General features: G+C 41.8%; 1 protein-coding gene across 1 annotated transcript; it reads right to left on the reverse strand.

The window, feature by feature from the left end:
- Nucleotides 1-795: 795 nt before the first annotated feature.
- On the reverse strand, nucleotides 796-27,492 carry trmt9b (tRNA methyltransferase 9B; the record flags this gene model as incomplete). The annotated part of the gene is made up of 4 exons (XM_083695516.1): nucleotides 27,359-27,492; nucleotides 17,401-17,602; nucleotides 3,177-3,350; nucleotides 796-1,754 (listed from the first exon to the last, which is right to left on the reverse strand). The coding sequence occupies exons 2-4, from the start codon at nucleotides 17,561-17,563 to the stop codon at nucleotides 796-798; spliced, it is 1,296 nt and encodes a 431-aa protein (XP_083551642.1). The 5' UTR covers nucleotides 17,564-17,602; nucleotides 27,359-27,492.

The following is a 27,492-nucleotide window of genomic DNA, read 5'->3' on the forward strand; positions in this document are numbered from 1 at the left end:
GAAATGTAATTACATGACTTTTTGGCAGAGTCTTTGTTTTTGATATAGGCTATTCATTAAAATGATAAAAAGGTAACAGGATATGTATATAATTTCAGCCACTAGTTCTAAAAATAGTGCACGAGCCAAAAACAGGTCCCAGAAGGTCAGTACTGGGTCAGTCTCACGCACGCCAGATGCACGTAGAATATTAAAAGTAGTTACTAATAGATTTAATAGATACTAACAGCCCTATATGTTTAGTTTTTTCCCCTACTGGAATTCTGAAACGGCAGGACGCTTTTAAAGGGATTATGAGATCAAATGCAGCTCATTCACAAGAGAAAATTTGTCGTGAAATTTCTTTAGGAAAACGTATACATTACAGCCGACAATTTCATGGCCATATTGGGTTAGGGTTAGGGTTAGGGTTAGTGAGTGAGTAATCAATATGATGTATTATACACGCATCAGGCTATGGCTCCATTTTGAGACCAAACCAGGAGGTTTTAAAAATATTGATGTAGTCACGAACATCCCGTACAATCTCTTTAATAGCAGCATTTGGACTGAGGATATTGTCCACAGCTTTAATGGAACTGGAGTCAATCCCTAGCTCAGTTACCTGACTGAATCATAAATAGTCTTGGATCTCTGGACACTGCTTGTTAGGTGCTCTTCAAGAGACACAGTATTTACTCCCTAAAAAAAGAATATCAGTATGTGAACAGTACCTTGAGCGACTTATAAAAAAATAATTTAAAAATGTAAACACAATAATACATAATGATTCAAATCAAACTTGTTAAAACCAAGTCATATTTTCCAAACTTGAACTTTCTCAGCTACTACACACCAGTTGGCATGATCAAAGCATGTGTGCATGACATGGAGCTCCTCCACATGGTTCTGTATCAGCTCCACCAGTTCGCCCTCCCTGAAGACATGGTAGTACCGCAGGCAGGAGGCTGTCACCTGCTTTTCGCTCTCCTGCGGACTCTGGAGTGTGCTTTCCTGCTGCCTTTGGTCATTTCCCTGTGGGCCTCCATCCATCACTCTCTCCCCTAGCCTTTCTGAATTCTCACTCTGGTAGGACACTAGATCAGGCAGGGCCACAGAACCACATTCCTGGACTAAGGCTGCAGAGACACTAGAGACCTGTTTCTCTGTAGTGGTTGTGTTGCCCCCAGCATCCCTATGTGTCCTGTGTAAGTCTGTGACAGAGTCAAATACGTCCTCCTCTAAGCTGTTTCTGGAGGAGGAGAAGAAGCTGGAGACCTGCTTGATCAGGCCTCTTCCTCTCCCGGGCCAGCCAGCTTTGTTCCCATCCGACTCGCCCATCTGGGAGGATAGAATGCTCAGCTCTCTGGAAGACAACCTGGAGATAGCCAAGCTACCAAAGTCAAACACAGAGTCGAGTGATCTGGAGAAGAACCACAGCCTCTGAGTCTTCTGCTGGGTTGTGCAGACCATGTCCTCTTCATCCACCACGGAGGATGTGCTTTTGACCTTCCTGTGCTTGTCAATGTTGTCTGTGGCATCGTTCACACTCTGTGCTGTGGCCCTTCTTCTGGGATGGGCTCGCTCCCTGCTGAAGCCTGGGGATGAAGGGGGGTTGGGATTCCAGGGGACAAAGATGTCCTGCTTCTCAAATTTACGCCGCTTCTGTTCCATGGCCCACACATAGATCATGATGCGACCTCCCACACGCAGAGTGCGTGCCATCTCCTTTATTGCTCGAATACGACGCTCTTTGGTGGACAAATGATGAATAACTAGGAGAAAAGAATCAGAAGGTTGGTGCAAATATTACAGTATTAGGCATTTAAACCTACTGTATTGTGTCACATTCTGTATTTAACAGTCATTTCGGGCATACCAATGTCAATGATAATTCTGCCTTTCCAAATGAGCAGACAGACAAATAACGTACAGTTTGGGAGCACCCGCCAAGACCCTGCCTTTCTACATGAATTTGCTTTTCCCAGATGTTCAGGATGTTTCTGGGTGTTTACCACTTGCTGGAACATAACCTGCAACATGCGCGTGTGGCTCATGGGCTATCTAATGCCAGGGCAGCCGCAAGCATTTCTTAGTGCTGGAAGCCGACCTAAGCAACGGAAGCCTTTATGTGCAAATACGTTTGGAACATGTTTTCTGATGATTTTTCCTGGTAAATGTCCTGTTTGACATGACAGCTTTGTCTGAGTTTTCTTTGGGGAATGAGGGGATTTGTTTGACACTTCAGGTTTAGCGAATGTGAGTCTGTCTCCGCGGGCTGGCTCATTTCCGTGTTCATATTTCCACAAACATTTCCAAACTAAGTAACAACTTTCACCCACACAAATCCTTTGCTAGTTTCAAGGTCATGTAACTAAGACATTCGCTGAATAAAATATGTGAAAATGATTGACAGATTCATTGTTTCAGTTAGAAGTAGTTTGCATTGAGCAACGGGAGGGAGAGAGGAGGAGACACTATTCTGAATTGTTATTGCAATTCCCATTGCAGTCAAAATAAGACATAATCCTGGTGCCATTAACCTTTGAATTAGAACAATGAATTATTTCCTAAAGACGTCCCCAGTGTTGACCTGGTGACCTAACTGCTGAGGCAATATAGGCCTTTGGATTTTTCCAGGAGTTCAAATTATTCAAGCTACACTACCAGCTTAATATAAGTTAAAAGACTAGGGTTGTAAAGATAATCCATATGCTTTAGTTGACAACTTTCTTTTTTTTTTAAATCAGATTTCTATATATCAGACCAAGGACAAGAAGTTAATGCTAGAGTGAGTGACATGTATCCAAGAAAACAAGTGTTGTACCTAGGGACCTCAGTTCAAGCAATGATCACCCTTTTGTTTTAATCTATGGGAATGGCAATTCACACCTTTGATTTGAAGGCTAAATATTACCACACCAATAATGATAATATATTAATATTAAGCTATTGTTAACTTGGAAGCTTCCCATCTCTCTAATTGTTATGGCACCACTTTGGGTTTCTTGTCTAGAAATGTTGAGAAAATCTCTGACCAGTGACCACCTAAATTAAATTGACTGACAGCTCTATAAAAGACTGAAACTGAAGAAATTGCAAAGCCAACATAATATTCAAATAGAAATGGTTATAATTCTGATTGCATAAGAGGGATAGATAAATAAATAGCAATTATCACATGCTGAGTAAAGTACCTGCAATGGAGAGAACAGCATCAAAGCAGCCATCTCTGTAAGGCAACCGCAGCCCATCGCACAACTGCACCTCATGTCCTTGGCTCCAGGCAGCATTCACCAAGGGACGACAGACATCACACCCCAGCTTGAACACATTTCCATTGATGTGGAGGTATTTGCCATTACCACAGCCTGCGATGGAGAGACAATCAACTATAAACCAGATATAAACCAATGAGAAAGTGTTTCACTTCCAAATGAGAAATACATTTTCTATATTTCAAACAATATTAGATAGGCAATAGAACTCTTTTCTGCGCAACACAGGTCGTCTGGAGGTTGGATAGACATTGAATTCGGGCTATTCGTTTTCTGACAAGAGCAGTAGAGACTCATAAGTACTTTCTCAATCTGCATAAAGTCTGCTTTGTTCCTTTTATTCCCATGTAAATCTGTCTAAATAATAATGAACTGTGATAGCCCATTTGTACATTATTTTATATGTGTCACCATCAATGGTGTGTGTGTGTAGGAAATCACTGCATCAGCGACTCAAAAGAGGAATGTACACATAAAAAAATTGACCATTGAGGGACACTCTCTCCTTCTTCACGAGTATAGAACCCTCCCCCTCCATCAACTACGACATGGCTTTGAACCACTGACTCGAGAATTCATCCTTAACTGCACCCTGAACTGATCATTTTGCCGAAGTCATATCAGTCAGAAAAAGCACAAGAGTTAGCTCTTCTGTAGCTGGCTAGCTATAATATTATCTAGATAGCTAGCAAGCTACACAATGGTCGTATTAGTAGCTATAGCTAGCTAGCGATATCAGGGTTAGGGTCCTGCATGACTTTGACATAGCCGCCTGCTAACTGAGCAACACCCCGATCTAGGGAGAAGTGTCTGCCCCGACCCTTCATCAAGTTAAGTTCCTTGTGTTTTGTTTATTGTAGTTGTGGACAAAATCATTATTAGTTAGCCTGTTAGTATAAGCAATCTCAACTTCTGGTCTACTTCTTATTTGTGACCTGCTTCTTGGCCAGGCTATCAAATTAATAGTTTTTAAACCTGTTATCTCTCATATATATTCTTGATATTCTATTGTTTCCAACTTTTTAGTGGGCTTGCTGCAGCAGGAACACCAATTAATGTGATGCTTTTTTATTATTCATCTTTATTACTTGTAAAGCTAGAATCTTCAAGCAAACTATCATTTGCAGAGAAGTCTAGCTAGCTAACTAACCGCTGGTTGTAACTTTCTCATTTACAGGTTGTCCAGGTAGGAGGGAAAGACACCAAAGACTGAAGTTAGGTGGTTGGTTTTTTATAGTGTCTCTGTGTTGTATTCTACATAGTGGTGTCTGTTCACACAACCTGCTAGCAAATTTAACCAATGACTATTCAAGGATGTATTCAAATTTGATTAAAAAAAATTAACTAGCCGCTGTGCCGTATACACGGTGTGAAGTGCTGCCGAAAGCCACCAAAAGGTGGTTTGCCTTATCAGCTTGCCTTATCAGATAGATTGGCAAAATCAAGTTTATTATAGCAGCTCATAAATTACAGAGATGAAGAGTGGAAATGGTTTAAATTATTATTTTAAGGAGGACCAAGCAATAGGACCAACCACCATCTACTCTCATACCGTCATCACACATTCTCTCACTGCGCAGAGAAGCGGGGGAAATGTTCTAGTGCAATTATATTTCATGAGGGAGTGATGCTGGATGAACCTTAATTTAGAAAACTTTTGTATTCATGGACATTTCATAAAATGATGTCAGACATGGAAGATATGTGGCAGTGTGTCCGCTAAATTCCATATTATGTATGTATGTTCAACGTGAACTCGTGAGCGGTGCCAGAGCGGTATGTTGAAATTTGAAAAATCTAGTTCATTATAGAAGCTCATGAATCAGAGTAACGGGAAAATGTGTTAGCAAGTCTGCTTTAATAATGTAGCAGAACAAGTGGGATTGAGACTGGATAGAAAAGTAGGGATCATTTGAAGGGTGTGGATAAATTGTCACGCCTTTGTTTGTAATCGGAAACAATCAAGAATAATATTTTTAAAAGGTGGCTCTAATTATCCGCCGTGCACTCTCTCCATCTTCTTTGGCGAGAGAGGCAGAGTCAGATATTTTTGGTGATGAATAGGACGCAATTGAGAGGCCGTGTTGGTAAAAAACCCACAAATTAATACAATTGCAATTTACACAAATCATCAATATATACTACAGGATCCATACGACTGCAGCCATGTATTTTCTCCGAAATGTGTAGAGGGGAAAGGAGGCTGAAGGAGGCTCAATGTAACATGGATAGGTGACAGTGACACATTCAATAACATCCTGCATCCCCTTCCCGTTCTCGTTCTCTCACAAGAGAACAGGAAAAGATTACCCTCAAGAAAAAATGACCCTCCCTCATCAGTGTTACATCAGCCTAACTTTGACTGAAGTCTGTAAATAGGAACGCGCCAAAAGTGAGATTTGTTTAGCTCAGATCTCTGTTGTAATGACACAGGTCTGTTTGATACAACTTGAACAACTATCACCAGTAGGCAGAATCTCGATTTTCATTAAAACATGGAGCAAAATACTGCAATGTCCTCTTGTGTTGTGCACAAGTTTTTTTTTTTTTTATCACAATGTCATTGCCTATTTGGGAGGTGCCATCAATCTTCGGAATTCGTTAAATTAGGAACTGTTCTGGGGAGGAGTACGATCATTCTAATTGTTTTTTCTACTAGATAAATTGTCACGCTTTTGTTTGTTAATGAGAAACAATTATTAATGCCAAATACGGTACAATCCACCAACCCCCCCCCCCCCCCAATTCTATTGAAATGTATTTGAGCAGACTCAGCAAGCCTAATACTGTAGTACATATTTGGAATTTGGAATTAAAAGTATATGAGGGCTATAATAACAGTCATATAAAGAGTCAAGTTTAAGTTTATTTGTCATACACAGGATAGAGGTTGTAAACTGTAACACAGGACATTCTTGATCACATTTCACATGTGCATTCCATGAGTTGGGAAGGTTCACAGGGCAAGTGGGGCATGCCTCTCAATCTCAGGGACTTCATCATGGACACAATAGCGCAAAGGTTTCCTGCCATGATTGATGGAGACCGGAGAAGCGTCACAGACAGGATCATTGAGTCTTTGCGCTCACCGAGAGCCCAACCTCCCATTACTTGTAGGCCAGGCATGGCCAAACTACGGCCCGTGGGCCAACTGCGGCCCGTTGCCCGTTTTTAAGTGGCCCGGCGTGAATTTTAAAAATAAAATGGAATATGGCCTGTTAGAAAATAGTCTCTTATAATAAATTGCACTGTATGTACATTGCACTTCTTAGTTTCAACACTAGGTGACGCTACCATTTTGAATAACTATTAGGCCGACCACAGCAATGATTGCTCATCGATGAAAATCTTTACCTCAGTTAAAAAAAATTATGTTTACCTCAGTTGATTAAACATGGTGGAACTGAAAAGACAGAAAATAGCAAGGGAGTGCCGAAAATTTCAGACACAGTTGGAAAATGAATACTGTGTACTACAATGAAGTGTGTTTGTTTGATTTCCATGGAATTTGTTGTAGTGATGAAAGATTATAATGTCCGAAGACACTACGAAACAAAACATCAGTCCTACACTTCGTACATTGGCACAGAGCGAGAGCAGAAAGTTAAACATCAGTATTAACTTAACTCAACAGCAGTATTATTTTCGTGCCAACAAAGTACAGGAAAATGCCACAATGGCTAGCTACGAGGCAGCTCAGCTCATCGCCCAACACGGAAAACCGTTCTCGGATGGTAACTTTATTAAAGAGTGCCTCTTTAATAAAGTTTCCGGGATAATGTGCCCAGAGAAAAGTCAAGAATTCAACAACGTCAGTATGTCCAGAAAACAGTTGCCCGATGAGTCGAAGACCTGTCAGCTAACTTAAAACAGCAAGTGTCAGGCAAAGCTAGTGCATTTGATTTTTACTCGATTGCACGTGACGAGAGCACAGATGCTACGGACACAGCCCAGCTGTTAATTTTTTTGCGGGGAGTGGGATGGCTTCTATGGTGTGCAGGAAGGTTCACGACAGTGGTGAGGCTGTTAAACTGCACTGTATTATCCACCAAGAGACACTCTGTGCCAAGGCAGTCCAGCTCGGTGATGTGATGAACGTTGTGGTGAAAACTATCAACCTAATTCGAGCACGAGCACTCTATCACAGAGAATTCCAGGCTTTCCTATCTGAAGTCGATGCTGAATACGGAGATGTAATCTACTACTCAGATGTGCGATGGCTCAGTCGCCGCTCTGTACTGCAGCGGTTTTATTCCCTGAGATGTGAAATTGACCAGTTTTTGAAAGAGAATGACCGACATCTTCATGAACTGAGTGACCCTCTATGGTTGGCAGACCTGGCTTTTTTAGTTGATCTGATGAGCCAACTAACATACTGAATAAGAGCCTGCAAGGCAAAGATCAGCTTGTGCCTCAACTGTATGCACACTTGAAAGCGTTCTGTGTGAAGCTCCGTCTCTTCGAGACACAACTACGCAACTTCAATGTAGCGCACTTCCCCACACTGTTGAAACTTAAGGCCGCTTTCCCAAATGCCAACCTTTCTGCAAAAAGGTGAAATATGTTTCTGTGATCACATCTCTTCTGAGAGAATTCAATCAGCGCTTCCAAGACTTTGCTGCCATTGAGAAAGACATCAAGCTCTTCACAACCCCCTTCTCGATTGACGCGGCAGAAATCAATGAGAATATGCAGTTGGAGGTTATTGAGATCCAATGCGACGATTCTCTGAAGAGTCGACATCAGCTTCTCCCCATACCAGAGTTCTATCGGAGTTTGGAAAAGGCCAGGTTTCCTCTGATGAAGCGCCACGCAGCAAGAACGATGAGTCTGTTCGGCTCCACATACGTATGCAAGCAAACCTTTTCTCTGATGACTCTGAACAAAAGCCGACCAAGAACCAAGTTGACCGAGAGCCATCTCTGTGACGTTCTTCGCATCTCAACAAGACATGCTCCTGATGTGCAGCTATTCTTCAGTCCAAGGCGCAACATCACTGCTCCCATAGAGGGAACTGCTGTTCCCATTATCGGTGAGTTAAAAATATATGACACAGTTAGTATTTGATTTGATCTTCATAAATGTAATCAATCAATTTAATAAAACAATATTTAACAAAGATTAGCAGTAACTATAACAGTAGTGTCATATAGTTATTTTGATAGAAAAATAATTTTTGATGGCACAGTTTTCTGGTCTAAAAACACAGTTTTTCTTGCAGTGTAATTAGTTGAAAACTGCCGCGGTTAATATTGTTTGGCCTTATTTTTTTCTGCATGTGGCCCACAACCAAAACGTTTTGGCCACCCCTGTTGTAGGCCTACTGCACTACTGTAGCACACACTCGAATATAAAATACAAATATTTTATCACCTGGTCTTTCAACAATCTATATTAAATAGATGTGTTTACAATTAAACAAATCATTTTAGAATAATAGCTTTTGCCTACTGGTTATTAGGAGATACATATAAAACTATTGTCTTTTAAACATATTTTTACCATTCAATATATCACAAATATCAGTTACCCCGTCTGAATAGCAGGCCACTTTGATTAGTGTTAATGTTTGGAATGCTGCACACAGCCTATCCACAAATTCTATTCAAATGTATTTAATACAGTACTTGTTAATATTTGGAATGTCACACGTGGCCCTATCCACTGATTTTTTTATTTTTATTCAAGGACAGTACTGGCAGTAAAACTGTGAAAATATAGTTACAAATTGCCAAAATGCAAGGTGTTCACCTTACTCCGTCTCGCATTACGTTGCTCTGTCTCACTACTGTATATGTGATCACTTTGTGTGGTAGTGTGCGTTGACATACAGTAGGCTCTTGCTAGATTGTACATGTAAGCATGTAAAGACTTATAATTGATTCATGAAAGCTCTCATGTTTAACAGGTGACAGGCAACATTTTCGCTGAGATGCTCTGGACAAACATCAACATTGTATCCAAATGGAAAAAACAACTCATAAGCTACTCTTGACATAATTAATCGGGCGGCAATGTAAATGTATCCATCATGCTCAACGACACTTCCAGATGGTTTTGACAAGATGAACGACCTCGCGGCGGCTCGGCTTTAATCTTCTGCCTACTGTAGGAGTAGGACTCCAGGAGCCGAGGCAGAAAGCCTGCAGGATGGGGTGAATGCTCTAGAGGAGAATTACGACAATGTCCTTTCTCTTCACCCTAGAGACGACCTGGAGTTGGATTACAGTGCCTGGTAGTCAGTACCAGTCTGTAGTGTCTGCAACCTGTTATTGAAGTGCCCCCCCCATGGTGACAGAAGCTGCACAAGACATTTTGGCGAAGGTTGCTACCGCACTTGATCTCAAGCTGGAAGCGGCACTAGCCTCTGATCAACTGCTTATTCCCATCTGCCCCCAATTTGTTTTGACATTCCACAAATACTGGACCAAGATGTAGGGACGCTTCATGCTCTCTATGTGAGCACTGAATGTTAGATTAGATTAGATTCAACTTTATTGTCATTGTGCAGAGTACAAGTACAGAGACAACGAAATGCAGTTAGCGTCTAACCGGAAGTGCAAAAAAGCAGAAAAGTGCAGTGAACAGTATATACAGGTAGTGCAGTATATGAGCAGTATAGTAGTGCAGTATAGTATAAGTAGTGCAGTGTAAGCAGTATATGAATTAGCAGTAGCATTATAAGCAGAATAAATAGAATGCAGTATGAACAGTGTAAGCAGCATATGAGCTGTATAGGCAATGCAGTATAAGCAGTATATATGTATTAACAGTAACATTATAAATAGCAGAATAAATATGGAATGCCGTATGAACAGTATAAACAGGTATGTGCAGTGTATCAACAGTAGTATTAAAAGAAAAATATAAGGATATGTGCATTATGAACAGTATAGACAGATTATGAACAGTATAGACAGATATGTACAGAAGAGCAGTGGTATGTAGTAAGAGCAGTGTGTACAAGTGAGGATACAGTATATACAGTTTATAGGAATACTGTAGGGTAGAGTAGTGCGGGGGGGGGGGGGGGGCGGGGCGGTGCAGGGGTTGGTAGGTTGTCACCTAGATGCAGAGTTGGAGTTCAGTAGGGTGACAGCCGCAGGGAAGAAGCTTCCTCTGAACCTGCTGCTTCGGGTGCGGAGAGACCTGTAGCGCCTCCCGGAGGGGAGTGGGGTGAACAGTCTATGGTTGGGGTGAGAAATGTCCTTGACGATGCTGCGTGCCTTACGCAAGCATCGTTTGCCCTGGACAGCCTCAATGGAGGGGAGTGAGGAACCGGTGATGCGTTGGGCAGTTTTCACCACCCTCTGCAGTGCTTTCCGGTCAGATGCAGAGCAGTTGCCATACCATACTGTGACACAGTTGGTGAGGATGCTCTCGATGGTGCAGCGGTAGAAGTTCACCAGGATCTGAGGAGACAGATGGACCTTCTTTAGTCTCCTCAGGAAGAAGAGACGCTGGTGAGCCTTCTTAATCAGGGTAAAGGTGTTGAGGGTCCAGGAGAGATCCTCAGAGATGTGGACACCCAGAAACTTGAAGCTGGTAACTCGCTCCACCTCAGTCCCGTTGATGAGGATGGGGGTGTGTGTGCCAGCTTTTGACTCCCTGAAGTCCACAATGAGCTCTTTGGTCTTCCTGGTGTTGAGAGCCAGGTTGTTGTCGGTGCACCACACTGTCAGGTGCTGGACCTCCTCCCTGTAGGCAGACTCATCGTTGTTGCTGATGAGACCAATCACCGTTGTGTCGTCTGCAAACTCAATGGTGTTTGAGCCATGTACAGGTGTGCAGTCGTAGGTGAAGAGGGAGTAAAGGAGGGGGCTCAGCACACAGCCTTGTGGAACGCCGGTGTTCAGAGTGAGGGTTGAGGAGGTGTGGTTGTGTAGCCTAACAGACTGCGGCCTGTTGGTTAGGAAGTCCAGAATCCAGTTGCAGAGGGAGGAGTTGATGCCCAGTTCACTGAGTTTGGTGATCAGTTTGGAGGGGATGATGGTGTTGAAAGCTGAACTGAAGTCAATGAACAGCATTCTCACATAGGTGTTGCTATTGTCAAGGTGGGACAGGGCGGAGTGAAGTGCCGTTGAGATGGCATCCTCTGTACTCCTGTTCTGCCGGTAGGCGAACTGGAAGGGGTCCAGTGTGGGTGGTAAACAGGTCTTGAGTTGAGCTAAGACCAGCCTCTCGAAGCACTTCATGATGATGGGCGTGAGTGCAACTGGCCGGAAGTCATTTAGGTTCGTTGCAGTGGAGTGTTTTGGCACCGGCACGATGGCGGTGGTTTTGAAGCACGCGGGGACAGCTGCTTGGGCTAGGGACAGGTTGAATATGTCAGTCCAAACCTCAGTCAGCTGCACAGCACAGGCCCTGAGGACGCGTCCGGGGATGCCATCAGGACCAGCAGCCTTGCGTGCATTAGTCCTGCTCAGTGCCGGACACACGTCGGTGGGAGATAGAGTGAGGGGCTGGTGATGTGCAGGGAGCACAGCCTTGATGGCCACCTCCTTGTTGTCCCTGTCAAAGCGGCCATAGAAGTGGTTCAGCTCATCAGGCAAGGAGGCGTCGATGGAGAGGGGTGAGGTGTTAGTGGGTTTGTAGTCAGTGATGGCCTGGATGCCATGCCACATGCGTCGTGGGTCAGAGTTGTCCTTGAAGTGATCCTCGATCCTTAGCTTGTGGTTGGGCTTGGCCTTTTTGATGCCCCTCTGCAGGTTAGCCCTGGATGAGCTATAGGCCCGAGCATCCCCTGATCTGAAGGCAATGTCGCGTGCCTTCAGCAGGAGTCAGACCTCACTGTTCATCCATGGCTTCTGATTAGGGAAAGTGGTAATCCGTTTGAGTGTGGTGACACTATTGATGTTGGAATTGATGTAGTCCAAAACAGAGGAGGCATATGAGTCAATGTCCATGTGGGAGTCATGGGTGGCCTGTGTGGCAAACACACCCCAGTCAGTGTTTTCAAAACACTGCTGGAGCGCTGAGTCAGCTCCCTCTGGTCAGACCTTGACTGTCCTCACTGTAGGTTTCACCCGTTTGATTAGTGCTGAGTACTTGGCCAGAAGGAACAATGAGAGGTGATCAGACTGACCTAGGTGGGGGAGGGGAACGGCTTTGTAAGCATCAGCCATGCTGGTAAATACATGGTCCAATGTCCTGTCTCCTCTGGTGGGGCATGAGACATTTTGGTGGAATTTGGGCAGTACAGTCTTTAAATTGGAGTGGTTTAAGTCACCCGCGACAATGAAGGCTGCCTCGGGATGCAGAGTCTGTTGTTTGTTAATGGCAGTATGCAGTTCTTTCATGGCAATCTTAGCATTAGCATCTGGGGGGATATAGGCTGCCGTGATAACAGTGGACGTGAACTCTCTGGGCAGATAGAAAGGTCTACACTTAACCATGAGAAACTCCAGGTTAGCTGAGCAGTGACTCTCGGTGATGGTAGTGTCTGTGCACCACGTCTTGTTCACATAAATGCACAAACCTCCACCTCTGGTCTTACCGGAGTCACCCGCTGTTCTGTCTGCTCGGAGAACGTAGCGCCCTGCTAGCTCGATAGCGTTGTCGGGTACCTCGCTGTTGAGCCAGGTTTCCGTGAAAACCATGATATAATCCATTTGTGTGTGGTGATCCGCAGCCGCAGTTCATCCATCTTGTTTGCCAGGGAACAAACATTGGCGAGAAAAAGGCTTGGTAGTGAGAGTCGACGTGGAGTTAGCTTGAGCTTAACTCTCAGCCCGAATCCAGACAAAAGGGATGTCACCCTCCGTCCTAACCCCTCATTCTTGCCAAATCAGCTATTTGTTTGCTAAGGTGAGAGAGTTCTGGGCCAAGATCTATCCAAACAGAGACTCTCACATAGGATTGTGGACACTATTACCACAGCATACCGTAGGCCCTTGCCGTATGCTGTGGTGGTGCATTCTACTAGAGGAGTAGCTGCCTTGTGGTCCCTGCTCTGAGGAGTTCCCCCCACTAACATTTGCTGACAACAACAATGACTACCCTGAGCTCAGCCCTGACTGGACTCAGCCCTGACTGGGCTCTTGTCTGGCCCAGGCCTAGTTCACCAATTGACTGGGTACTGTGATACCATATTGGAGTGATACAATATGGTGCAACATAACGAAGGTTACATATGTAAGGTTATGTGAGCTATTTGGATCATTCCAATCCTTTTGTTCGGAAGGAAAGATACCATATTAGTGTGATCCAATTAGCTCACACTTTGTTACATATGTAACTTTTGTTAATGAGCAGTCAGTAGACCTAAACAATATCTCTCTCAAGTGCTACTCCACTGTCATACAGCAATCTTAAGTCATCTCTGGACTTGTACCACAAGTAGACACTGAGGCGCATACAAATTATTATGATGATTATTAGATATTAGATTCTTTTCTATCAGATTAAAAATACAGTTACAATACATTTAGGAACCACTTTTACAACTGTGAAGAATCCACAATTTATTGAAGCACGAGTTAAAAAGAGGTCGGTGTATATGTAAGCTAGACAGAACACCAAGCAAGTGTTCTTTGAAGGTTGGCTGGAAAATGAGAACTACGAGGAAAAAGTTACATTTACATTTACATTTCTGGCATTTAGCAGACGCCTTTATCCAAAGTGACGTACAACAAATACATTTGTTTAAGTAAGTGAATCATCTATCCAACAGTCATCATAAGACAAAATAATCAATGCTCACACCAGGGGCCATTGGCAGTCGTAATGCCAGTAGGCTAGTGTTTTTTTAAAATTTATTTATTTTAATATATTTTATTAGCAGGAGAGAACTTGTACAGGGGGGTAACAGGGGAGAAGAGGTCTCGGGGTTAGGGTTAGTATAGGGGGGGAGTGGGAGTGAAGCGGTCTTTAGGAGGAACTGTTAAGATGTAGCTTGAAGAGATGGGTTTTCAATCTACGGCGGAAGATCGGAAGTGACTCTGCAGCCCTGACCGTTTGATATCAGTTAAATGGGTGAGTCCATGCTCCACAGCAGCTGTATTGATCATGACCCAATTTGAAGTGTATACTGCTGACTAGCTGTTGTGTTCCAGACTACTGTTTTACAGTAAATTATACAACGGCTAAAGGCTACGCTGGTGAAGTGATATTGCTTCATAATCAAAGAATGCCATAAATTTGTTGTTGTATTGTTGTTGAGTGTGATATTCAAGATGTGTACTGGTAACATGGGACATCACAGTCGCTAATATAGCTGAAAAACGATTTTTGAAAATGAAATCATCTAACCTGTGCAGGTGCAACCTGGGCGTGTTTCACTCTGTCCATTTCTGGGATGATTGTGAAATCAAAATAATGAACACTAGTTTGTTACAGTGGGAGCAAGTCTGCAGTTTACAAATATCAGTCCGTGTCTCACCAGGAGCATAAAAAAACAACACCAGGAGCATAATGGATATGCTTACAGTGTGTAGTAGTGTGTTTACAGTCATTGCCGTCTGATTAATTATGTGAAGAGTAGCTTATGAGTTGTTTCAGTTTGGAAAAAGAAAAATGATTGTCTGGTCAGAGAAATTCTAAATGATGGTCTTGGATAAACCTTAATTAAACAAATCATGTCTTCATGGACACTTCATAAAATTATGTCAGACATGGAATATGTCTGTCCGCGAAATTGCATATTATTACCTCATAGCGATATAATGTTTCTCAGTTGATTCTGCGCATTTCAGCAGTAGGCTATATGGACACAACATGCTCACAAAGCAAAGACTGCAGTTCTAGTCAATAATTTTCCACTCTGTTCACGTTGAACATATTTCACATGATTGAAATGAGAGCTTTCATGAATCAATCAAAACATTTGACATCCCATGGGTAATGCCAACGAGTCATTTGTAGTTGTCTACTGTCTGTATTTGACTGTTCTTTTTTGCCCCAGTCTATCATATAATGCATCATAGTTTGCTACACATGAAGAGGTACAATTGTGGACAATGGCTTTGTAAATTAGTGGGTAGGGCCGCGTGTTACATTCCAAATAGTAAATTAAATACATTTGAATAGAATCAGTGGCTATGGCCATGGGAGACATACCAAACATTAACATTTATCAAATACAGAGTGGTAGGCCTGCCCACTCTGCTCAAATACATTTGAATAGAATTAGTGGGTACAGCCGTGTGCACCATTCCAAACATTAACATTGTAGTGTATTTGCCTAATAATGTCATTGCCAACCTCTGCTGCACCTCGTATCCAACGAGTAATTTGGAGTTGCCTACTGTCTGTATTTGACTGTTCTTTTTCGCCCCTGTCTGTCATATCATGTATCATAGTGGCTACAATAGTTGTACTTTCACATAGGTCTCATATAATCGCTGTAGCCTTGGACAGTTGTTGATATGTGTGACATTCATGATCTGTAGGCTGCACGTTTTGATTCAGCTCCTGTGTGTGTGTGTGTGTGTGTGTGTGTGTGTGTGTGTGTCTGTGTGTGCATGCTTGAGCTCCGTTTACAACTAGCTCAAATCGTTTCCCATTGACAAACAAAAGCGTGATAATTTACCTCGCCACCAGAAAGATATAATTCGAATGATGAGCATAAACCAATCCCACTCCTCCCCTAGAACAGTAAAGTTCTTCATTTAACAAATTCCGTTAGTTCATAGAAGGTTGACATGCAAACATTGATTTTACTGTAGCCTTTAATGTTACACATTTTAGAGAAATCCTTCCGATGTGCCTGGTTGTTATCATTAAAAACGTTAAACGCATGGCGACTATATGAATTTTCTGACAGATCAACTGCATAAACTTCCAGCAGACTTAGCCTCATTTGTCATTGATTAGATATCAGCTTTCCAATAAAGTGTGCATGGATTTGGCAGAGCCTATTGTGACACTTAATTATAACAACCTATATAGGACAGCAGAAGATGATATCAGCCCACATTTGCTGACAAATTTGCTCACCTTCTCCCACTATATTGTACTTCACTGCCCATTATGATCCACTTATCGCAGCAGAGATATTCGTCATGGTTCTGTGATCTGTCTAATGTTAGCATACGTATGTTGCCATGTTACGATACAGTTGTCATAGAGAACATAAGTATTTGCAAGTCCCTTCATCTTAACTCATTGCTTAATATACCGATAGCAGCTTGTGCTCTGGTAGTCTAGATATCACACTGGTTAATCTACTCCTAATGCCTATAGGCAATCACTTGGTGTAGTGATGTGCATTGGCATAGGCTCCTGCTAGATTGTAGTGCAGTTTTGGATGAGTTAGGATTGATATTCTGACAAATATATGCAATGCTCTCAAGATCAGAGCTGTTTATCAGGTCCAGACGGCTGCACTCGGGTGAATCAGCTGTAGGCCTTGTATCATTTACCAGAGACTGGATCATTTCATGCTTTTCACTCGCACTAGAACATCAGTGTTGAATGAAAATCAAATAATAGCACAAACCAGCACATTGTGTCCAGTTACTGGCCATTGTTAACAAATGGGTGGGGGAAGGTGAAGGGGTAATTAAATGTCTGTGTGTGCTTGCTTGAGCTCCGCTAAATCGTTTCCAATTAACAAACAAAAGCTTGCAATTTATCCAGCACGCTCTCCCGCTACAATCAAGCCCTCAAAAAACACTATACAAAATAAATGCATCATTATTATTATTATTACATTGCGTAAACAAGAGAAGGCTGCCCTTGCTGAAAATGTGTACGTTTGCACCCTATTATGATGGTTTTAATTATAACAACTGTAGGTAAAACAGGAGGGCTGAATAAAGCAAGATTATGAAGGATGAATAAAACGAGAGCAAAAGTCTGGTGTAGAGTGGCCGTGCATGCATAACTTCTGAGAACATCACTCAGGCATTAGCCATAGATCTGTAGTGCATCGGGCCATTAATGAGAATATCGCCCAGGCAGCGGCTAGAGATTCCATCTAAACTGACGTAACGGAGATGTATTTGCGATGAGCACCGGTGGTCCACAAGACACACATCAGGTGCATCGCGCAGATGTCGTACAGAGGTGTGTGTGCTATCTGGGTATAAGATAGGTATGTCAAAATATTACAGTGTTGTTTGTTTATTATCAAGGGTTTTGAGGTAATGGTAGTTCATGAAGAGTATAGCCACAAACCAAAGGCCATTTCTTACAGACATACCCACGTCAGCAATGATGCTCCCTGGCTCTTGGTCCAGAAGGAACTGTCGCACCTTGGGCCAGGCCTTGTATCGGCTATCGTTGAAATATGCTGCTATCTTCTCATAGACGCTGTGCACATGGTCTCTCTCAAGCTGGTTGGCAGCCTCCTCCATCACGGTCATCCAGGCTCGCTCATAAACCAGCCCCACACAACTTCAGAGCTGCAAAGAAGAATACAGAAGTCCCACATAATAAATGGGAATACACCTAATCAAACATTACACAACAAGTTACAATCATAACACACACAAAAAGAAAATAGACAGACACACCATAAAAAGGTTAGCAATATAGACACACATACAATGCATTTCACACAAAAACAGTCATAAATTTACAGTCATTTACAGTCATAAATAAAACAATGTACCACCACAAGAGATTATTGACAATTACGTTCCTCAGTAACATGTACACCAACCGACCTTTTAAACTCCTCCAAGGAAACAAGATCCTGGAGTTTCAAACTAGTCTGGGACGAATTCCAAGACCACAGAGCTGAGTAATTAAAAGTAAGAGCGAAGCTGGTATTTATTTTCTGTTTGTTTTTTTCAGACGCTTTTTGTAAGTAATAAAACTTAGGGCTGCATGACACACAGAATCAAGTGCCTTCAGGGTAGGGCTTGAGGTCTGCATGTAAATAATATCACCATAGTCCAAGACAGACAACAATGTACACCTTACCAGCTCTCTCCTGGCCTCATCAGAAAAGCAAGCCTTATGTCGGTAATGAAAAACAATTCTCAACTTTTTTTTCAGGTTCTTTACCAGGTTCTTGACATGATTAGTGAAGCTCAGCTTCTAATCTACCAAGATTCCAAGATATTTGTATGATTGAACATGCTCTATTGGGAGACCATCCAGTGCTGTAATCACATGATTTTCAAGATTTTTGGAATGGGAGAATATCATCTATTTAGTTTTGGAGGAATTAAGAACAAGTTTAAAATCATACAAATTCTGCTGAATAACATTAAAAGCCAACTGTGCTAAAAGCCATATGTAGACTGCTACCACTCGAGTAGACTATAGTGTCATCTGCACAAAAATGTAAACTAGCAGTAAACATTTGCTTCATAGGCTTTACAATGTCAATATGGATATAAACTCAGCAATATTGGTGTAAACATGCTAGCAGAGGTCGAGAAAGGAGGTTGGGAGCAAATGGTCACCTCATCAGCAGAGCTTCCCCAGGGGAGAGAGTTAATTGTACATAACCTTATCCCTAACCCACCTTGTCATCAATATTTCCTGAAGTAAACAACTCAGGGTCATCATGATCAGCCTCACTAGCATCCAATCATATTCACGAGACCCTGGACAGTGCCACCCACACCATGTCTAGTATTAATAAATCCATATTTACATACTGTATTGAAATTGTCCATCCTCCACTGCCACTATAGTGTTAAAGGTAGATTCTCACTATGCTGGAAGTATTTCTCATTTTCCCCATGCAGACTGCAGTTGTCACGCGCTGACATAGCCCCCCAACTGGGTTGTGGTGAATGTCAATTTAGGTGACTCAAGACTTGAACTCATATGACACTAATTTGAGAACATTTATTGCTGTTTAAGACACATGAAATAAAGACAAATAAACATAAGAGTAAATCTCTGTATCTCCATTGAGAGTGTTGTGCCCAAAATGAAGAAATCTGGAAAATCACATGCATAAAACATATACCCTCTTCTGCTCAATGGCAAAGTTTGCAGCCTTCCTGAGAGCATTTTATTTTTCTTGGTCCCATCTTAACAGTGTGCGTTTCCCAGACAAAGGTGGTCTCTCTCCTCTCTTCCTCCTCTTTCCTCTCCTCCTCCTGCCCTCTCATCTCCTCTTTCATCCATCCCTTGCTGCACTCCTTGTGCTTCTGATCTACTTGTAAGGTGAATAAACTTGATCAAGAAATCAGTAAGATAATTCTGTCACAGGTGTTTGATTAGATTTTAAATGTCCTCTGCTGGGTGCATGATCTGCTTATTTTCTTTTTATCCTCCCACAACTCAGTGACGCCCAGGTCAGGTGAAGTGAAAAGACATCCTTTGTTGCCCTCAAGGAAAACTTGTGAGAACTGTGTACATACACAGAGAGCCAGAGCATAGAGCTAAGCCCACAGATCGATAGAGTTCAAATCCTGGCAAGAGAGGCAGAGTCGGATATTTTTTGTGACGAATAGGACACTATTGAGAGGCTGTGTTAGTAAAAATGACAATGACTTCAATGTCTTCCACAGCAGAAGCGCGTCTTTTTTTCCCTGCTTGGTTTCGCTAATTCCATATTGCCGCAAATACAAACAGCCTTTTGGACTTGCAATGACTACTGAATACCCGAGGCTCTCGCAAATGAATACAAATGCGATTTACACAAATAGCAATATATGCTACAGGGTCCATCCGACCAAAGAGGGGAAAGGAAGGCGTGCAGGCAACGAGCATGGCATTATTTCTATTACACCATACAGCTGTATATTGGATGAATGGATATTCCATTCAGCCAGGTACAAATTTACCAACCTATACCCACCATGAGGTTGCTACAACAAATGAAAGTTTATAACGCAAGTGCATAGGTGGCCCTCTGTGGCTCAGTTCGTAGAGCATGGCGTTAACAATGCTAAGGTTGTGGGTTTGATTCCCGCAGGGACCATATATACTGAAAAATGTATGCACTCACTGCAATGTAAGTCGCTTTGGATAAAAGCGTCAGCTAAATGGCATATATATTATTACATTGTTAAATGCTCTTTGCTTTGTGAGCGCACTGGGGGTGTGTGGGGGGACAACGACGACAGGCATCTTCTGTCATTGTCGGGACAAATTGCAAAAATGCGAGGTTTTCACCTTACTATATACAATAACTGTGTGGTGCTGCGCATTGACATAAGTTCCTGCTAGATTGTAGCACATTATGTCCAAATTGAAACAACTGATAAGCTACTCGTCACATAATTAATCAGATGACAATGTTTGTAAACACACTATAACACACTGTAAACATATCCATCATGCTCAACGATGCCTCCTGGTAGTTGTTTTGACGAGATGAATGACCTGAAATAACAATTCACCAGTGCCGTCACAAAATCGTCACACTGGCAGCTCGGCTCTAAACTTCGGCCTACTGTAGCTGTTAAACATAGACTAACTCTACTGTTGTTAACACTATGATGCTTAGTAAGCATGCAAAGCATCCTGGGCAATTCCACGGTAACAAAATGAAGCTGGGACTCGATTTTTCACTTTCAAACATACACCAAACAAGACCCTTGATAGCAAAGTTTACTAAACCATACAACTCTACGCACAAGGACTACTTCTAACAATTCCACTGAAAATATAACACATTTACCTTAAGAACTGTATAGATTCAATGTTTGGCAATGGAATGACCATAAAATCTCCCTGAGTTTTTTATGGAACCACATTTCCAAAAAACTAAATACACTGAAAAGTAAATTACTTTTGGGTACCCTGAAATAGGGGGACTATGCATCAAAATGTAAAGGTAATTTCTGAATGGTGAAACCAATATGTACAAAAATACCATCAAAAAACCTTAGAATCTCTACTTTAACCTCATTGTAATTGTTTGCTTCAGTGTTCCATTACTTACACAGGGTACTGCTCAAAATTAAGATTAAAATATGTCTGCAGAAACTATGGGGTGTTACCTATCATATGATAGAGTACCTTGAGTTTGAAAATATCTCTTTTGGTTGTTGAGCTACAGTAAATGAAGTAGATTTACATAAGGTAACAGAATAATGGTAACAGAATGAATAAATGGGCCCCTTACAGAAATCCATAATTCCTGGATTTGAATGTCAATTATGTAGCTAATATAAGGAAACAACCGTGGGATACATAAAATGTATTGTTTTATTAATTTATGTAAAACATTAAAAAGAAAGATAAATCAGCCTTTGAAACTTAATTTAATGTGATTTAATTAAATGGTATTTGTGGTTCAGTGTATTTTTCTTCATTACACCAAAAGAAAATAGCCTACACTTTTGGCAGCAAAATGGTTTTGAAAAATACAAGTAGGCCTGTCATGTGCAGACACACACAGAAACACCCAGTCTGCTCATAGTTTGCCTCAGAGATAGCTTCTGCAAAATGAAAACGTTCTTTATTGTCTGCAACCAGTGTGGGAGGGATCTTATGACTAGTGCAGTGTACTAGCAGAGAGATATCTAGAGACACTAGTCTCTTACTTTTGCTGGAGAATGACAAAACAAACAGAACTGCCCAAGATTGCAGATTGTATTGCAGAGATTCAATGGCCTATAGGCCCCTAATCTCGGAACCCAGAATCTCATCTCTCAATTTAGTGAGACTAAACTCATTTGTCTCATTTTATACACATGGTAGAAAATATTACAGGCACAGGTATGTCAGTGCAGATACAAAGTACTGTCTGTCTTCCAAAGTGTTTCTTCAGATGGATGCTAGAAATAGTGTGTCCAAAAGTAATCTGGAAAAATAATCTGTGAAATCAGTAGGGTTACTGGCAAAACAAAATGCTGAATAACTGCTGACAAAATTCTGTAGCCTCTCATTCAGTAATACACCCTCTCATGATGAAAACTATGGCCACTCATCTATACTGAGGCTATTTCTGGACCACCGCCTCCTCTGCCAAAGAAGGAAAAAAATCCCTTATGTAACATTGTGGCTTGGTGTAGCATTGTCAGTGTTCAATTCCGCCTGAGTTTCCCCTCCATTCACTAAACTGCTAAATTCAATAGACATTACATAACCAGCAGTGAACCTCAGAGACAGTGCTGGGTGTGTGAATGAAAATGTTTACTAAAATCAGATCACATTAAAGACATTGAAAAATATATATTTTCTCTTTCAACTCTCTTTCAGTGGACTCGGTTCAATATCTCATGATGAGATGAGATGCACCCCTGCGTACACTATTTGCTGAAACCCTATTTAATCACGCCTTGAACACAAACGCTTTTCATACTGCTCTCGTAATTGCAGAGGCTCCGTAGGATTTTCATCTTGTGTGTCCCTCTTGCCTCAACATTTTACACATGCAAGGAGAAGCTTTGAGTGAGGGTTATGTGGAGTCCATTGCTGAATTGCTTTCTTGAAAAGTGATCAGTGGCCGCAGAGAAACTCTGTATCGAGCTAGAGGGTCTGCAAAACAATAAATTGTTGTCAAACTCTAATGATCAGGTTAGCTAGACCTTTGGGTTGGAGTCTATTCAACTCAATTAATGACTTACCACAGTAGACCTGAAAGATGTGTATTTCCACATCAGAGTTTATCCTGAACACAGGCGATTCCTGAGGTTCCCTTTACAGGACGCAACTTACGAACACCTAATTTTACTATTCGGCCTGTCTCTGGCCACATTCAGCCACAGCCTTGCTTCAGAAGAAGGGCTTGATGGTCTTCACTTACATCAACAACTGGTTGATATGTGCGGGCACCTCGGATCAGGCAGCAGAGCACACAGCACTCCTGGTGTCACACCTGCTCATCCTAAGCTTCTGGATAAATTGTGCAAAAAGCTCGCTCACACCAACCCAAGGGACAAACCTTGTCGGTGACTCGGTGAACTTGGTCTTAAGGCACAAGGCTTTGCACAAGGCTTTTCAACTATGCTTCGAGGTGTTTCGCCCAGCCACTACAGTCTATGTTTGAGGCTACTTGGGCGCATGGCCTCCTGGTAGTGGTATTCCCGATAGGCCTTCTTCTCATAAAAGAAGTCCACCAATCGGGCCAGATGTGTGCTTGTCGAAATGACGTGTCTAATGCCGCGAGAGAGACCCCGCCCACCTGCTGAGAGGGGAAAGTCCTCTCACGCAGGGTTGTGATGTCAGATGCATCATTATAGGGATGTGTGGCAGTTAAGGAGGGACACACTCCAAGTAGCTCCTGGCCATAGTGACCATCTGTTGTCTCTCAGAGCAACACATCGTCCAGGAGATGTGGAGATGTCATGCCGTAGATCTTTACACATTACAGGACAAAGCTTCTTCACACATTTCCTCATGTCAGCCTCATTTCTCCCACTCTGAACAGAGTGAGGTCACGTGGTCCATCTTCTCTCCTGATTGCCCCACATTGACCAGGGAAACATAGGCTGGCAGAGACAGCACAGCTTCTTTACGCATAATCTTGATGTCATCCATTGTGCAGGGACTTGTTATCCCAATCGCAGGGCCAAATATTCCACCTGCACCCTGAGTTGATGGATCTATGGGTTAGCTTGTGAGAGTTCCAACTTATACTCGGAGGGCTTGGCGATCATCAAATTTGAGAATTTGGCTTTATAAAGTAGAACGTCACTAGAGACAGCCAAACAAATGTTCAGCGGTGCAAAACTGACATGAAAATGGCAATATTTGGATGCTAAATGTAGTCCCACCATAACATAATTTAATATTCTTCATTATTTCACTTCCCAGAAATGGAGACAGTGTGTAAAACTGTGCATGTTATTTATTTTCAAAAATCGGTTCTCAGCTATATTAGCGACTGGTCACAGTTAGCAACATTACTTGTACTAGCACGTCTCGAATATCAAATACAAATATTTTATATATTTTACATTCAACAATCTAGCTAAAATAGCTGTATTTACAGTATCCTATGGAGCTTTCTATACAAGCTTGCTATGTTTGTCTCCAGATATTTTCATTGTCATGGTATTCTTTGATTGTGATGAAATCACTTTACCAGCGTATTGCCTTAGCCTTGACCACGGTCAAGCTCAGTAGGGACCTCCATGCGCTCTTGGTTCATCCTTCATGCACACAGTTTGCCCCTGGTGACTGTAGGGTTATGATACATCCTAACGCAGCATTAGATCCCAGTCATTTCTATGATGTACTGTACAGTTGTCATGCTACTGAACTGTTTTCCTTCCATTCCCCGGAGCTTCTTCTCCGGAGGATAGGCATCTGAACACTCTCTGCCCAGTGTGCGCACTATGCATTTACATGGACATATCTGAAGTGTACAGTTCTAAAAGCCTGCAGCCCCCTTTGGGAGTCTGGGCGCATTCCACTACAGGAATTGCTACGTCTTGAGGTCTGTTCAAGGTCATCTCTGCTTCTGAGAATTGTGCTGCAGCCAGTCGGGCTTCCCCTCACACTTTTGTGAGATTCTACCGCCTGGATGTCACTGCACCGTTTTTGGTGCATACGGTCCATGGCGCTGGAGCTAAGTAGGGTGGACCAGGTATATTGCCATGTACTCACTCAGGTTTTCTGTAGGGGCTTTGACAATCGGAGTGTTGGCCAAATGTCTCATAGTGAGATGTCGAACTGAGTTGACTGAAAGAGAACTTTGGGTTATTGTATGTAACCCCAATTTGCTGAAGGAGATGAGGGAGATCTCACCCGATTGCCCCTCTTTTACGGGCTCATGAAGACGTGGTTCACAGAATGAAATATAGGCTGGGCTGGGGCGGGGTCAGCCATGTAAAGCGCTCCCAGCATGTTCCAGGGTGATTGAATAGGGCTTAAGTGAATAGGGTATGCAGGGGTGCATATCCCATAGTGAGATGTCTCCCTCATCTCTTTCAGAGAACTAGACTACTATAGTCATGATGTTTATGTTTTCTTCAAATCTTAAATGAATACAAGTTGTAGAGTTGAACAGCTTTTTCTACCCTGATAACCACCTAATTGACAAGAGTCGGGCACAAGACTCAGAACAGAATAAACAATTAAATGGACAAGATTAAACTGCATCAAAAGGGTATGAAAACGCCTTAGAACAAGTATGGGCAGTTCCATGTAAAAGGACCCACGAGGATCAAAATATGAAATTCATCAGAGCATATCAAATTGGAAAGCGAAGAGTCTATATTTTTGGGAAATTAAGTCAGAAATACATTTCACAGCCATTTTCCATCAGAATGTCAATTATAGAACCTGGTCAACTAATATCAACACTCCGGGTCATTCTGTTACCAAAAACCCACATAAGGGTAAGGTACTTTCAAATGTCTCTGCCTCATGAGGAGCGAGGATAATGCAAGTTAGCAAAAGTAAGAAGTATAGTTAGACCTAACAAAATAATAAGTGATCAAAACTGGCCATTCTGTTATCAAATCGGTAACAGAATTACTGAAATTAGATTGGCTACATTGACTTATTGTACAGGTTGTACAGAACCTAAAAGCGTACTTCGGCTGTCCCTGTGGGAGAAACCTTGAAAGAATCCATTTTGGGTTGCATGTAGAATCCTTTTCACAGAGCTTTTTCTACATGGAACTTAAAGGATTTCAACAGGTTTCTTCCACAGGGACAGCCAAAAAAACTGTGGGAAATCATACAGTAGTAGTTAGAAACCACAGCATCAACATCCTCACCAAGCAGCGCATCAACAACATCATCTCATGCTTCAGTAAATTGAGACTTTATTTTTGTTAAGTGCAGTGGGGAAAGCCAGAAAATAAGAAGTAACTTCAATTGAAAATGATGACATACATGTTGCATACTCCTACAAAAAGGACATCAAGGGATGCATCTTCATCATGAGAGAACACAATGACACATATGGTGTGATGTCCTTAAGACAGATTCTTAGGATTCTTCGCACACCGGTTGCAGACAATAAAGAATGTGTCTGAGGCAAACTAGGAGCAGATTGGGTGTCTCTGTGTGTCTACACATGACATAGGCCTACTTGTGTTTTATCCAAATCAGTTTTTGCTGCCAAAAGTATAGGCTATTTTAATTTTTTCCTATTTTAGCTACATCAGCATATACAGATTAACATTAAAATCCAGAAATTATGCATTTCTGTAGTGTAGAGGACCCATTTAGTCATTCTGTTACCGGATGTAAATTCACTTAACTTACTGTAAATCAACAACCAAAGAGATATTTTCAAACTCAAGGTATCATATGATAGGTAACACCCTGCAGTTTCTGCAGATATATTTGTATCTTAACTTGGAGCAGATATTTAACAGAGCTTGGGGAAATGTGGTTACATAAAAACCCCAGGGAGATTTTAGGGTCATTCTGTTCCCAAATTTTGAGTTTTTTCACTTGGAAAGAAGTAGTTGTTATGCATAGAGCTGTATAGTTTGTTAAACTTTGCTATCAAGGGTTTTTGTTTGCCGTAAGTTTGAAAGTGAAATATTGAGTCCTAGGGTAATTATGTTAGCGTGGAATTGCCTGTGTTGCTCATGTCATGATGTTTCACGTTGAGTTAGACCAGGCCAATGGCTGTCCTCTAATAACTGTCTATTTAAATGATCTTGTTGACTTCAATTGGGTGGAGTGTAATGCAGAATTCAACTAGAGTGCAATGAACTAAATGGCAAACAAAAACAGTTTAATGTTGTCAATTCAATCGCAGTTGTAAATTCAACAATATTCATTCACATCATATGTTTTCTCAAATTGCTTGGCTACAATAACAATATTACTCTAATGTTAAATACAAAGTAAGGCATGGTCCACCAAGAAGAAGAAAAAACTTCCCAGAGGCTCTCATAGGCTCAACTACAAACAGAATAGGTTTTTCAATCAAGCGTGCCATAGCCTATAGTAATAACGACTCATTAATCTTCTAACAGCTGCCCCTGTTCTTCAAAAAGCTGGGTGGTTATCTATGTTTTACTAGTCTCTCAAGTCAGACGTATTTCTTCCCACGTTGTCTCGAGACTAATATTTTACTAATCATAAACACTCCCCAGACCATTGGAGACCACTCATTTCAAGACCATTCATTTTAGAATGAGTCGGGTATCACTGATCTATATTCTATAAAGATCTGTAGAGAATAAAATAAACGCAAAAAGAGAAAGAATGGAGTTTCAATTACATATTGTTATTTTTGTAGACTCGTTTAATCTTGTACCAGAACAACGTGCATGAAACGTTCAAGCTCACTGAAACATGTCGAAAAAGTGAAGCGTTGGGCTACTTACCATACAAATACCACGTAACAGACATCATAGTCGTCCTCTTTCGGGTAGATACACTTAATCAATTCACAATCTACATAATATCAATCAAGCTGCTCTACTTAAAAACAAGATAGAACAAGAGAACAATTCCCCAT

Source organism: Argentina silus (assembly GCF_951799395.1).
Source record: "Argentina silus genome assembly, chromosome: X".
Taxonomy (NCBI): domain Eukaryota; kingdom Metazoa; phylum Chordata; class Actinopteri; order Argentiniformes; family Argentinidae; genus Argentina; species Argentina silus.